Raw genomic sequence first — 16,472 nt, 5'->3', positions numbered from 1 at the left:
AAAAAAAAAAAAAAAAAAAAAAAGAAGAAGCAAGCGTGCAAATTGATAAAACTGCTTTACAGAGAGCATCTAGACAAATCTGATGATGCATTACCTCAATCTTTACCTTGACTGCTATTTTGTTGGTGTCAGATGCAAGTTGGTAATGGAGTTGAGATATATATATTTCATCCTGTAGAAAAATTGTAATTAGCTCACTCTAATCCCAATTATTGAAGCATTATATTTATCAAAACCATGCAAGATTGCAAAAGCAAAAGAAAGAAAATATAGCTAGAGCTTATGAAATTGACACATGGCAAATAACAAAGTTAAGTGTGTGCATTAGTCTAATGTTTGCGTGCATTAGTTTTTAGACTCAATTAAAGTATGATTTTAGATAAGGAAAATACTACTTGGACTTCCAAATTATACTCCCTATTTGTACTCTCTTATATAAAAATTTGATGTTGACACTTTACTTGGATCCCACAGAATGAAGATAACATATTATATCTTGCCATGTTAGGGAGTAAAAATGATGGAGTAGAAAATATGAGTCCATGTAGACATGTAGTAGAAGTCTTTAGATAAAAGCTAAGGCCACATTTCCTATAAATAACCAAACACCTTTGCTACCCACATTGCTAGTGGATCTAACCTTACCAGATGGTACACAAGCACATTATTTTACTTGAAATATCTTACTTCAAATATTACAAGAAAAGATGTCAAATTTAATAGAAGGAAATATCTTTAACTATCTAACCTAAAAATTGGTTTAAGATGGCAATACATTTTCATTAATTAGAAGTTGTTTGGTAAGCATGAAAATTCAAACTTCAATTTAAAATGACTCTTATTATAGTGTCAGATGTAATTTTGATTTGAAAAAGTTTAGATCAATTAGGATTATGAAATTTTAAAAGATGGGAAAGTTATTCTAAGTTAAGGGTGACATGATTCTTGTTTCCGGTAAGGGGCATAAAATTTATTAAATTACTTTTTTGTCCTTTATAGTCTTTTGTTATTTACACGTGAGAATAATATATTAGAAATTAAAAATATTTTCTTCAAATGTATGAAATGATTTTTCATGTAATTTAATTATTACGGCGTATATTTTAAAATAAAAACCAATCTTGTAGTCTAGTGGCACCCGGTTGCACCCCACATGAGAGGGGTGGGTTCGAGTCTCAGTGGAGGCAATATTGACTCTTTGTGCTTCATTTGGTTGAGAAAGTAACTATGAACAGATACTACATTGTATCAAGTCAATAGTACTCAAAACAAATGTATTTTTTAGAATTATTTTTTAAAAATTTTAATTAATAAAAAAATATAAAACCTAATTCAAAGGGAGATTGACTAAAAAAAGAAGATGAAGATATAAAGAGAGGTCAGCAGACATTGAACTTATCCCATTCTCATCAATCTACAGATCAGATGACCTCATTATGAAGATACCATACCATGATTTTAAGTTTTCTATTAAAACTACTGTTGTGTTTATAAAGCAATAATAAATTTATTCCAGGGACTTAATTAATGCATTAATCATTTTGGGCCATGATCAGTAGCACTGTAGCAGTATTGTCAGATTGTCCGAAAGAGATGTTACTAAACAAGAACCACACAGCAAAAGAGCATTGTTCACCTCTTTAAATAACACAAAACCTTTCTTATCCATTCTGAATCTAAAAATGTAATTGGCTTGACCAAATATACTGCCAAAATGAACATACCTGTACATTTGTGCTATTTTAAAGGGGGTACAGTGAAAAAACAAATTTTTAAAGGATACCATTGCTAAGGATTCAAATTAATCAACCAAAGTTGAATAAACATGATGCAAGAACAGAGCAATTTGTCCTGTGTCTCCCAATCAATAGGGGCCAAAAACTTGATTGGGTTGAATGCGTGATTATTATATGTAAAGTAAATGCTTTCACTACCCACGAAGGAAAGGAAAGGAAATTGCATGGGTTACTTGAGTGGGGTGCACAAATGGGTCACATAAGGTACAAGTGACAGTACCACAAATTTGAAAGCCCCTCATGATTATATTGGCGTGACTAAGCGTGTGTGTATGCCAAATTATTATATCATGGACTAAGTTCCATTTTGCATTGTGAACCTAATTAAAAAATTATACGTTTGCACATTACTGTTAACATATTATGTACTTTAATTAATAAATTATGTGGCTACAACACACTACAATTGACATCAGTTAGCATATTATGTGTCTTCTATTTATTTAAATAGACTGATGCACATAATTAAAAATCATTTTGAATTAGCATTAATAATGCAAGATGAACCCTAATCCATGATACGGTGTATATGCTTGAGGGAGAGAGCATACCTGAACAACAAAAATCTGGCTTTGTATTTGTTAGGACCTTGGGTTGAACATTGCTGAGCTGATCGGTAGCCTATTGGTAGAGGCCGGTGCGCTTGCCACCCACGAGTGCTTGTTAATGAGGGCCCACAGCACCGCAGTGCGCCCACATTTTTCTCATCTCCTACTCTGCATGCGTGCATACAGAACAGATGTTTTGTTTGTATCACAAGGGTCAGATGTCAAGTCAAGTATCCCTCCGATCCGTGCAAGATCCTGCATCTGTGTTCAGGCCACTGGAAGCCATATTCCTTAGATTCTGGACATTGATCTCCTTCAATTCCATGAATTTTTATGAACCAGGGGTAATATTGGAAAAAGCAAAATGAGAAGATGCAGCAATGGTAATTCAAAGATAAGATCCATCTTCTCAGTGGGTATTATCATATCCTGTTTTTTCACTACTATGGTCTATGGTAGCACCATTTAACCTTTTCTTTTGGCTTTGAAGACCATTCCAGCCTTTCTCCTTTTCTCTTTTCTCTTTTCCCTTTCTTTTGCAAAGAAGACAATGGCTTAAAGCACACAAATCAGTGCTAGAATCTTTATTAAATCAAAAAAGCAAACATATGCTAAGTGATATACTTGGACTTAAATAGCTATCCTATAAAGTATGCCCATGTGCTTGATGATCAAAATGCTCACGAATGATAATTTTGACCAGAGGCAATTACCAAGTAGAGGGGAAACACAATATTTTCAGTAGTTGATTTCCTGTGCAGAAATTCATAGGAGAAAAATACGTGCAGTCTAAGGAGTACCTTATCAGTACAAGTACACATACTAATCACTCTTTGCAGAGCCCTCACCTGAAAAGGGTCTTTATCAGAAAAGGAAACACAGAAAAAATGGGAACATGGAAAAAGATATTGAAGACAAGAAAAGAAAGAAGAGTCAATATGGATTAATAATATTGTTGACCACAGTCAGCTCAGCCTGACCCACAATGAAGTAGGGAGAGCAACATTTGCCTCCATGAGAGTTCTAGCTCTGTATGCATTATGCATTTCTTTTCACTAGTGGAGGGCTGAATTTCAAAGTACATCCAATTCACCACCACCTATTTCTCCCCCACCAACCATATAACAAGACTTTTCAAGTGCATCAAACTTATGAAGTTGGTGCCTGTGACTGTGACTTAAAAGTCATGTTTAGGTTTAGCACTGTAGTAAGCAACAGGAACATGTAATTTACATGGATAAGTGACTGCTTGGTCCTAGTAATATCTCCAGTGTTAGTCAAAAAAGATAATTAAAGAAGCTTTAGACCGCTAGCAAATCACAGGTCCATGCCTAATATTCTCAAGTGAAAAACAGTGAAGTTTCCCTTTCAATCAGAAACTTAAACACGCTTTAGTAAGATGTAATAGCAACCTGGCAAGATATCAGTATTGCATTAGTGGATTTGACTTTAGCTTTATCATGTAATGACAAAGGAAACTACAGTAAAATCTGGTATAGAGAAAAACTAATTTTACCGGCTATGGACGGTTTAATGTTCAACACCTAGAAACCCTTCCAACCAAGATTCAACACATATCTAGGGACTCTAAATCATTTACTGTGTAGAAAGTAGAAACTACAGAGCAGACTTTAATTCTTCTTTCAGTTATAGATCACATATAGGTGGTACATGAGTCATTATTTACAACTTATGACATCATTCACAACTTATGACTTTCCATTTGCAGAAAACACCATGCCTTTCCTATCTCTCTTCTTCTCATTACATTAGATCAGTGAGCATGAATGGCTAATGCCCATAGCAGAGTGAAAGACATTTCTGGACAGGCTTTGCCTCGCAATTGTTCTAATTACAGATCTTCTCTTGAACATCATTCATCTATCTTCTTCCTTTCAATGAATTCCTTCATTTAAACAGATGAACTCCAAACAGTTTAGTTTAATTACTTTAATAATTACTTTGAATCATAATATTATCATGCACATTAACATTATCTTTTCCAAGATATACAGACCTTTAATTAGATATGTACTTGCTTGTTCTGAATACACAATTATCATTATAGTATATACACGAGTACTTGCACACGCTCACCATCATAGTCTGGCGGTCTTATCTTTGAGGAATTTAGGTACTCTACTATTCCTGAAATTTCTCCAAAACAATAAAACGGGGCCCACTATCTTTTCCCTATCCTATAAAAGGACCCCCTCTCCTTCTAGTTCCCATTCGCTCTCAAACAAATTCTTCCACCAAGCCCTTCACTAAGACATAATCGTGTCTCTGCATACCCAGGCACTATCTAGCCATGCAGCCCATTGAGATCACAGAGCTCAATTACCTACTTCCTTCAAACCAAAGTCTATATCCTACTCATTTTGGAATGAGTCACAACACCCCTGAATTTCAACTAAGCAGACTTTGTAACCCTCCATATTATCTTCAGATCGCTCCCAATGTTCAAGAACTCAATTCGAAAGCAACATGTTTCAGCAGCAACTCAACATCTGATGAAGCTGATGAGCAGCAATTAAGCCTGATAATTGAGAGGAAACAGAGAAGAATGATATCTAACCGAGAGTCTGCAAGGCGGTCACGCATGCGCAAACAAAAGCATCTGGATGAGCTTTGGTCTCAAGTGGTTTGGCTCCGGAATGAGAATCACCAGCTCCTAGAAAAACTAAACCATGTATCAGAGCGCCATGACCAAGTAATTCAAGAGAATGGTCAACTAAAAGAAGAAAATTCAGAACTTCGCCAAATGATCACAGAGCTGCAGCTTAATAGTCCTTATCCTAGCTTAAAGGATCTTGATGGTGACCACTTTCATGATTGATCTTAAACTGCACAAGTACTTCAATATGTTGCAAATTCCACAATCATGGCCAGTTAAGATGAATTTTATGGTTCAGTATTACCCTTTACTGCTTTTGTCGTTGAAATGAAGGGCCTTCATATATTTAGTTTTGCCTTTGTCTCTCCTTCTCTTCTGTGCTATCCTATTCAATAAGGATTTCATTCTAGCAGTAGATAGAAAGAGGTAAACTTTCCAAGTATTTCAAGTATTAGATTTCATTATGGCATTAGATTTTGTAAGTTACTGGTGTTATTAAGGTGTAAGGTTATAACTTATAATTCATCCTTTAACTAGGAGCCAATTTTACTATCACAAACATCTAAAATACGAAAAACTACACAATCAATGACTGATAGGAGCACGCTTGATAGATAATTTTACGTAAAATCTTAATGGTCAGAATACAATAAACAGTCGAACACTATGTGCCTCTACCAGCATGTGAAATACAATGCTAAAAACCTGTGATGGAAAGAACCCAAAAAAAGGGGGGAAATTGAAGTAACATTAGATTACAGTGATGGAAATTACTATTTTTGTTACCAGCTGGGAAAACAAACAGCAGCAGACTAACAGAGCAAAGGTGAAAATTGTAACTCTAATTTGGAATAACAGGATAGAAAGAGGAACTGATCATAGTTTAACATGTTTGCTAATGGAAAGAATTGCTAGAATAAGAGAAACACAAAGTAACACTCCACTGACTCCTGTGATCTGTTCCAAACTTCTTCTTATATATGCTAATGGTTTCAGGTGGACACCTATCATTTTGTCCACCCTGAATTGACCTTGCAGGATCAGTTTGTCTACTGTGAATTAACTAGACAAGGGGGAGCCTCTCAAGAATCCAATGGAACTCCAACCCCTTTTTTGTACTTTCTCCTCAAATTATTTATTTTAGCTTAATTAATTATTTTCTCCTGGATTTTCTCATAATCAACACATACACACACTGGCTGATAAAACTACTACAATATATTCACCGCTAAGAATCATAGTATAACATCATTTCTTCTATGAAATACGATGCTGAACGTCTAGAAATCAAAACCCAAACACTGAAAATACATATTACATAAAACTATAGAGATAGTAATATATTTCAAGGACACCAAAAAAAAAAAAAAAACCTCATATCTATCTCTATTTCCTCTAATAACATTTTTTGTAAAACAAGTTACGGAGTAATTAGAAAATTAGTACTAATTTTTGCAAACTTGATGCTGAAACAAATTCGTAATGTGAGATTAGAAGCTTGTTGGATCGATGCTTCCGTGACTGAATTACACCGATCATTTTCACCTGGAAGTAAAATATCAGAAATGGTTTTGGAAGTAAAATCAGGAGCTCACCTGGTGCTTACCGAGCAAAATAAAGTTGAATTATATGAATCTCATAGTAAATTCTGGCAAAATCAGGAGCTTATCTGGACTCTGTTGAATGTTGAACCCAATCCTACGTTGGAGAAACGGTAGCTCCATTTGAAATGTCGTGTTCGCGGGTTCAGTTGGTTTGAGGCATGACCCGGATCGGGCCACCAACACTAGGCCCGAGTTCAGTTAGTATTAGTATATAAAATTTATATATTTATTATTTAGAAATTAATTGAAGTACTATAAACACAAAATAAGATCAATGAAGTAACTTGTAGCTCAATGACACCTCTGTAACTCTTTGAAATTGGAAGTTATGAGCTTAAATTTCATCATTGACTCTTTTTTACTACATTGTATTATTTTATTCTATGTTCAAAATATTTGCTCTGTATGTTCATAAACGCTAAATTAAATGTCCATCATATGTATTTCTATTGACTCCATAATAAGTTCATAATGTACAAAGACTCCATAATAAGTTACAAAACAACGTATATAAAATTACATTACATGATGTTTAATAACATTCATCATGTATATTATCATAAATCTAAACCTAGCACAAATTTATTAAATATATTAATATAAGTGTAATTTAAAAGATCTCAATTAGAGTTTTTTAATGATATATTCGTATACATTAATTTTATTTGTACCAAAAAAAATTAAATTAAAAAAATAAGAATGTGTTGGATGCATGCTACTACTATACATGCGCACTAGTCCACAATATAACTATTAATAGGAAAACCAATTGTTATATTATGGACTAAGGTCCACTATGCGCATGGTGGACCTGTCCAGATTATTTATATGCAATTAACATATCATGTACTTTCAGTTAATAAATTTTGTATATATTATAATTAACACATTATATGTTTTTAATTTATTTACATGTACATCATTTGTGAACTGAAATACATAATATATTAACAGTATATACATAATATGGATTTTGTTTTGGATCTAAGTTCACAATTCCACATGGATTCTTAGTGTTTTTTTTTGTTTTTTTGAAAACGATGGATTATTGGTTCAGACTTCAGAGTATAATTTGCGTAGGAAAACTGCATCTTCCAATTTGATATTTGAGGCGACTGGGCCCAATTGGGCTCCAAAACTGTGTAGGGCTTGTTGGCCTGAGATCAAAGGAAATTGTACAAAATTTGAGCTGGACAAACAGTTTGGAAGAGGTAAACTAGGTGGCCCAACTCTAACCCATAGCAGGGAAAATTACTGTATGCAGTATGCCTCCACGAACTCTTTATGTTAAGTAAACTAGAAGTTTATTCTATTTTTTTTAATCACTTCAATGTAATGAAATGTATACTTTTTGTTTACATTAATTTTTTTTTTTTACTTATAAATCAATTTTTTAAAAAATGCCTCACTTTAATCTAAAATATTCAAAATATCTTTACTTTGTGACAATTTTACAAAACTTTATCCAATTACATATGAAAGTATTTTGATCATTTTGGATTAAAATCAATGTTGCAAAAATCCTGCATAGGCGTAGCGTATCACCATAATCGATGATCTAGGCAGTCGAGATTATTTTGGAATTAAAATCAATGTTGTAAAAATTCCGCTTAGGCGCTAGTCGGCTACTTAGCATATTACTCAAAAATAAAAAAGAAATGAGTACAAGTAATATCCACTATAGGTTTTAGATGGATTTTGGTAGTTCTAAATGTATTCAAATTTAGAATTGACTAAACGTACATATACCTTATCTATAACCATCACTACCCATGGCTCTGATCTTTCAATATTAACATTAAGGGGTGCAATAATTATTCAAATTAATCATGTTTTATTATATACAATCGACTAAAAACATGTTCCCATAAATTCAAATATGTTGGTAATGACTTTAACAACAACAAAAAAAAAATATATATATATATATATATAATGTATTTCAATATCTCGGTAATCACTTATTTTCTAATAATGGTCCATTATGAATGAAGTAATTGTTCATTTTATATCATAAAATATTGAAAATAAATAAATATATTTTACATCATATTTAATAAATCAATAATGTATTTGAATTACTCAAAAAGTGCAAAAATCACTAGTCCAAATCAATCTTTATCAATTATCATACTCAGCTTCAAATTAATCTCATAGTGTCACTTGTATGTGACAACATGTTATCAAATGCACTAATGATTGTCCTATTCATTATCGTAAGAATCATAAATCATTAGTCACAATATTTCTCTTTTTTTCTTTGGATTCAAAACATTTCTTATCATTTACTATAGTAATTGTACTTTTTAACGAGCACCATAATTATATTAATGGTATCAATTATCATAGAATGAGGTCTTTGAATTACTTGATTGATACATGGATGAACCATAATTAGGTGCTAGCTAGCTTGTCGAAGTGAGGTTTTTCATCTCTGAAATTGAAGATTCAAATTTGACTTTATGCTCATACAAAGTAGTGAACGAGATGTTTGTTCGGTAGGTCGTCTATGCATGTGAAAGTTTTTGTGATGCTTTATTAGGTGCAAATTAAAAGAATTATAACCATATTAAAATTTTTATAATTTGTTTAATTGCAATCCCTATTTTTGTAAAATGAAAAGGTGAAGGTATTTTTGTTATACCAATTGGGCTTTTAAAAAAAATAAGTAGTAAATGAAGAAAAGACGATATTGTAAAAGTCTCTTCTATAATCATAATATTAATATAAATAGAATAAAAAAAGTCAAATAAGATATCATACTCAATCAAATAGTGCAACTAAGCCTCCAAACTAACTAAAAATAATTCATTACATAAAATATATAATACATTGAATTGGGTTCATTCAATGAACCTAAGAACAACTATGAGTTCATTGAATTGAAGGCTCATAAATGTAATTTTATGGGTTCCTTGAAAGAACCCAAATTTATGAACATGGTACACTATGGATGTAATTTACTTCCTCTATCAGTTTATCTCTATCAATTAATAAATAGTCATTTTTCCTTAATTGCATGGTGCCCAACGTGATTAAGGTTGGAATATCTCAAGAGTGGGACGGATCTAGAAAATCAATTGAGTACATGGGCGAAGTTTAATTAAATGGCATTAGAAATGTCAATGACAAAATATCAAACATTCATAATAAAGTTAAAATACAAAATACATAAGTTTTTTTTAGCTCAAGTTTAGAGTTCAACCAACTAAGTTACTTAAACTATTAATAATTTGAACATAAATATAACTTTTATATAAACTTTAATAATATATATATGTGTACATCTAATCTAAAAACATAATAAATGTGGATTAAGGTTATACCCCTCATTTATGTCCGTTTTTTCCGTTAAGTTTTTTGTACATTATGCTATAAAAGTTGTACTACATAATATTTTGGACAAATATACCCCTACCGTTATAACTTCCGTTATCTTTTCCACTATTGTTACTATGCACATGCATCCACCATATATTTTCTTATCTTATTCAATAATAATAATAAAATATACACATTAAATATTAGAGTTATATGTTAGTTATTTTTTAAAATATAAATATCTAATTTATAAAAATATTTTACATTATTATTATTATTATATTATTATTATTATTTACTATATTAAAATTTAAATAAATTTAAAATTTTAATATAAAATACTAATATTGGGCACCTATTTTTTGTGCATTGCCACCTAATATGTGTATATACATATATATACATACATATATATATATAAAGGGGTGGGGTGGGGGAATGGGGGCAGCTATTTTCACTGCCCCTATAGTACAGTAGCTCCGTCTTTGCTCAGGACATTAGTCTAATAGTTGTGAAACCTCACAAAATATTTACTTAAATATTAAAATTTTGAATTTGAGATGAGTTCTTTTATGGGACAGAAGTGTACAATTTAATGTTACAAAGTCGGAAATTTTATGTTATTAAAAAAAAAAAAGGAATATTCGTAAATAGAATCGCATTTTAGGAGTTGATGTGAAGCATGAGCAACGCTAGTCGTGGCTCACTATTGAGAGTGGTGGACAAAAGTTAGAAGGCTATATATATATGTGTCGTCATGTAATCATTCCTCCGGTCCGAGGCGCGGCATCCACTAACACTCAATTAACTACAGTGTTCCGTATCTCCTTTTCCTGATCTTGTCACCAAATATATGATTTTCTACCAGGGTTTTGACACCACTTTCATCACTTCAAACCTATATATTAATGCACGTTACTAAAAAAATATAAGATAGGAAGGGATGTGCTCATTTTGACGCTCTTTCTGGACAGGGCATCTAGCTAGGATAGCTAGCTAGATATTTTAAATTAGATGGCCGGTAGGTGTTGACAGGCCAAAAACTTCATTTTCATTCCCTGCATAGCTAGCTAGCTATGTGAATGATGCTCAATTACTGAATTTTTTGCACTTTTAGTCTCAGGACTATGGTGTCACTTGCAGGATTGGTCCACGACTTTCAAACTTTGCAATTTTGGTCCACAACTATTGTTTTTGTTGCAAAAATGGTTCTTTTCAGTCAACTTCTTGCCGGAAAAAAATTCCGGAGAAGTTTCCGACACTTTTTTCGCCGGAAAAAAAACCGGCAAATTTTCCGTCAATTTTCACTGAAAAAAAAATTTCACTTTCAAGTAGGATTAAAATGGACAATTCTAAAAAACTAATTACAGTTCAAATTAATTCATTTCTAAAAACATATATAGCCAATTTAATTATTTTAATTTTGGTAAACTAATTATAGTTAAAACTAATTCATTTCTAAAAACATATGTAGCCAATTTAATATTAGGTACAAATTCAAAATTATTTTTACTTTTTAGTTTATTTAAAATTATATTTAAATTACAAATTCAAAATTATATTTTAAGTATTTAATTTAAAATATAAATTCAAAACTAAGTAAGGAGATTCATTTTATAAGTTGCAAGCATCCTGACAATATTTCTCAAGGCTTGTCAAAAGTCATCTCCAAGCAGGCAAGCAGCCAAGCATGCTAATTTACACATTCAGTAAATTAAATTCTAACAGTAAATTATTTTTACTTTAAATATAATTTTAAATAAACTAAGAAGTAAAAATAATTTTGAATTTATACTTAATTTTACTAAGATTAAATTGGCTACCTATGTTATTAGAAATGAATTAATTTTATCTATATTTCGTTTACTAGAATCAAAATAATTAAATTGGCTGCATATGGTTTTTAGAAATGAATTATTTTTTTAGAAATGAATTAGTTTTTTAGAATTGTCCATTTTAATTCTACTTGAAAGTGAATTTTTTTTTTCAGTGAAAATTGACGGAAAATTTGCCGATTTTTTTTCCGGCGAAAAAAGTGCCGGAAACTTCGCCGGAATTTTTTTCCGGCAAGAAGTTGACTGAAAAGGACCATTTTTGCAACAAAAACAATAGTCGTGGACCAAAATTGCAAAGTTTGAAAGTCGTGGACTAATCCTGCAAGTGACACCATAGTCGTGGGACTAAAAGTGCAAAAAATTCCTCAATTGCTCATTTAAGTTCTTAGCAACTTTCTTTTATCCCATTTATTGTCTCTTTTTTTTTTTCTGTTCTTTTTAGAATAGAAATTTTCCAATAGCATTTCTCATTTTATGTTCTCACAATATGAGAATAATGATTAAATGTCCATTAAATAGTTAAAACTGAATAGACAATCTTTTGCATGCATAACTTACATGCTCAAATTTTAAGGAATATGACCAATTAAATATTGCAAATAACTGAAGGTAATACCCTATTTTGAAATAAAAAAATAGTCCCAGTGAGTCTTCAATCTCTGAAGTTAGGGTCCTATTTTTTGTAATTGGGTTAAAAAGTCACTGGCTGGTTCTTTAACAACCAAAGGTGGCAAATGTAATTTAATGAATATAACAATTTTATAAGTCTTTTTTTTGGGGGGTCTAGAAGGAGGGAATAGTCTACAAACAACTCAACTTTTATCATTCGCAATCACATGATACTATTACCGGCCAATCAATTGGAAAAACCCATGTAGCTTGAAGTATGACGGTCAACTCGAATTAAGAGAGAAAATAAATGAATCTTTTATTTATGGTTAGAGACCAATTTGAGAACTCATGCATAGAATAAAATATCAAATGGGGTGGAATCTTCTCATCATATCAATTCCTTGAAGCATGCAATTTCCTTATTTCCATTCTTAAATAAGACGACTTTAGCAGCTATATATATAAAGGTAATGTATTTATATGACAAAGGAGAAAGATAATGAATATGAATTTTCCTTTCCTCTATTTTTATAAAGTGTTCTAGAGTCTTACACTCAAAAGTATGACATAAAGAGCTTGTACCTGCTCAAAAAGCACTCTAAAATCTAGACACCTTAGTGTATCACCACCCTACGTTCAAACTAACCAACACTATCTATCACCTCAAACCATTTGTGACAAATGGTCTTGTACTTATTTGAAAAAGTTTTTATTTTAAATTAAAATTGCATTATTTTTAAATTATTTATCTTATTGAGTTTCGGGCTCAAACAAATTTTCCTGTAATTTTAATTTTGTAAAACCATAACCTTCACTGAAACATATTTGGCCATGGAATTTAGCATAACTTAGGGTCTTAGGCAATACAGTTTACCAAGGATTAAGGAGATAGGAAATTTTGCATAACATTAATTTCACAATATAGTGGCAACTATCCATTATAGTTTAGTAATATGTGTTGTGTCATTGTGTGTACGTAGTATGTACTATGTAGTAGTCAGGGGCGGAGTCAGAAAACTCGAGTTGGGGGGGCCAGTGTAGTAGAGAAAAATTTACCGTGTTAGTCGACATTATAATTAACCATACTATATTATTATTTATACCATACGTTATTGTAATTATTATTGATAATGATTTTTAATTATATTCTGTGTAATAAAGTATGAAATATATAATTATATGAGTACGATTGACACGAGTGCCGATCATTACTTTAGAATTTTTTCGCATAACACAAAATATTATAATAATAATAACAACAATAAGAACAACAACATTTATTTAAATATAAATTGTTAATTTTTATCAAATAAAAAGTTTTGTCAATTATTTTGTCACCAAATAGTTTCATAATTAATTGATATTCATTTTACTGATTAACAATATTTCAAATTTTGGGAGATAAAAGACAAAAATCAATATCACGAATTAAACAATCAATATTAATTTTTTACAATTTCAAAACTAATTATTTAAACAAGCAAATGTACATCTTCAAAGTGTAAATAAATAATTAAAACACAAAATAAATCATTAATTAATTAATCAACATAACTAATAAAACTAAAGCATATATCTCAAATTTGGAGATTTTTAAAAATAAAATGGATATTTGATGCCCTCCTCCATTATTAAAATCTTGATAAAAGAAATAAGATAAAAAGAAAATGGTGACTTTAATTATTTGCTTGGTTTACTTCTTTCTATTTAATGAATTTAAACTTTAATATATATTTTGAGTTCATTTAATATAAACATAATAGATTGTTTTTAAAAAAAAAATTAGAGGGGGTCAAAAGTGTATTTTATCCCTATTATATCAATATATACATACATATTTATTAAAATATTTTAAGGTGGAGGTAGGGGTAGGGGTAGGGTGAGGTGGGGTGGGGGTTGGGGGGGCCAGGGCCCCCCTACCCCATAAGGTGGCTCCGCCCCTGGTAGTAGTGGCAATCGTATTTTGTTTTACATAGGTTGAGAAACTAGTTATGAACAAATACTGCATTGTAATAGAATCACTAGTATTAAAAAAAAGGTTTTAAAATTATTTTAAAAGTACTAATATATAGAAAACTTAAAATTAAATAATAAATATACCTAATATATCTGTGAATCTGTCAGTGTATTAAACAAAATATAAGTTGTGTATGGCATACATGCTCTGTGAATATTGTCACTGTTGTGCATGCGTCATTCATGTATACATTTATATACATACATATAGGCTGCTAAATGCTATTACATGCTATATATTTTTGTTTGTACAAATGTAGTTAAATATTATAATTTATTGTAACATTGGGCACATGTATTAGATTATTCATACTTATTTTTGTGCATCACCGATAAGGTGTTAGTATATAAGTATAAGTATAAATATTTTCTTAACACAAATTTAATAATTTACAAATAAATCATAAAAATTAAAAATAAATATTCTCTAATGCACTTAGCTCCACCCTGGTGAAGAACGGCATTTGATGAATCGAGCTGAGTCCAATATCCTTTCATCGAAACGTAACATTGAATGCTAGCAAGTATATGAAAATAATGTTGCGTCTTCGCTACTAATTATAGCTTTTGGCGTGGTGGTGCTAGGGGGGGGGGGATTGTTGGGTAGATCAATTGTTGAGTGTCGCTGAAAAATAAGGGAAAAATTAAAGATGCAGAGTCAACTTAAATTTGCAATAACTGTAAAATTGACCCATATTTTTTTAATTTTATACTAAAACTCTCAACTATTTATGAACTCTGAATCTGTGATAGGCATCTAAGTCTTTGCTTTTTACAATAAGGTCATGTTCTCATTTGAACCATCCTCCTCTCTCTCTCTCACACACACACACACACTCTCTCTCTATATATATATATCTATATATATATATATATATATATATATATATATAAACTCCCAATAAAAAGTGACGACTGATATATATGATTTATTTAGGTAGATCAATGGTTGTCGATTGCTGAAAAATAATGAGAAAATGCGGTTTTAGTTTTATAAATATTACAAATTTAAAAGGTCACAATAATTATAAAACTGATCAAATATTTTTTTTTTAAAACTAAAACTCTCCATCATTGATGATTGGGGCGATTGAGATTAGTCATAACTTTTTATGGTATTGTTTTTATTTGGACCCACGACAATGTACTTAAACTTTGTCCTTGGTTAGCCAATCCAATGATTAAGAACTTATGGCATGTTTGGTTTATAGGAAAATATTGAAAATTTCTTCCTCAAATTTGAGGAAAATGAAACTCTTACGCTCCTTTAATATTTTGTCTTCACCTTGTGGTAAAAAATTGTTATACTAATTATATATTTTCAACAAATCAATTTCATCAATCAATTTTTTTAAATAGAATTTTAAATTTATTTTTTCTCAATTTTTTTCCAATAACCAAGCGCGGCATTAGGGATATTTGCATAAAATTAATTTCACAATAGAGTAGTAATTATTAATTATGGTTCATCATCAGTAATATATACATGCAGTAGCAGCAGGATGCATGTATGCGATAAGTATGTAGGCTACTGATTGGTAATGGAAATCTGCAGGGAGATTGGAGTAGCTATGCAAGTAGGCTCGTCATTTCCAGCCATGATGACCAACATCTTTGGTTACATTATTGTTATTGATTCTTCTTCATTTTCTATACTAATCGTTCCGGTTGCGGTGGCAGGGGTTTCTTGAACCTCTTCGCCGGCGCCGGCACTTGACGATGTGTGCAATTTCTTGCAATGTGCCCATGCAAGGACGAACAAGGCCACAAAAATAAGTACGAATATTGCTGCTAAGCAACCAAAAAGGTAAGGCACCGGAGACTTCCAGCTCCAGGCATGGATATGGGTGGCGGCGGAGGAGGCTGAAGAGGAAGAAGTGTCACTTTTGGAATAATGCTTCATTTGATCTTCTTTTGTTGTTATTGTTGTTTCTCACTAGTGAAATTTTAGTGGAGGATTGGGTTAGGAGTTACTTCATAACTTCACTAGCTAGTTATTATTATAGTAATGGTGAAAAGGGAAGATTCTCATTGTGCTCTTCAGATTCTCTTCAAAAACCCTAAGGCATTTGGTTAATCATGAACAATCTCTTAAAGGTGATTAATTTTTTTTTGGGGGGGGG

At 31.4% G+C, this 16,472-nt stretch overlaps 1 protein-coding gene across 1 annotated transcript; it reads left to right on the top strand.

Moving 5' to 3' along the window:
- Positions 1-4,595: 4,595 nt before the first annotated feature.
- Positions 4,596-5,482, top strand: LOC116000090 (basic leucine zipper 43-like). The gene has a single exon (XM_031240109.1). The coding sequence runs from the start codon at positions 4,656-4,658 to the stop codon at positions 5,181-5,183; it is 528 nt and encodes a 175-aa protein (XP_031095969.1). The 5' UTR covers positions 4,596-4,655; the 3' UTR covers positions 5,184-5,482.
- The last annotated feature ends 10,990 nt before the right edge of the window (positions 5,483-16,472 follow it).

Source organism: Ipomoea triloba, chromosome 12 (genome assembly GCF_003576645.1).
Source record: "Ipomoea triloba cultivar NCNSP0323 chromosome 12, ASM357664v1".
NCBI lineage: Eukaryota > Viridiplantae > Streptophyta > Magnoliopsida > Solanales > Convolvulaceae > Ipomoea > Ipomoea triloba.
This window is presented reverse-complemented; position numbering and strand designations above follow the sequence as displayed.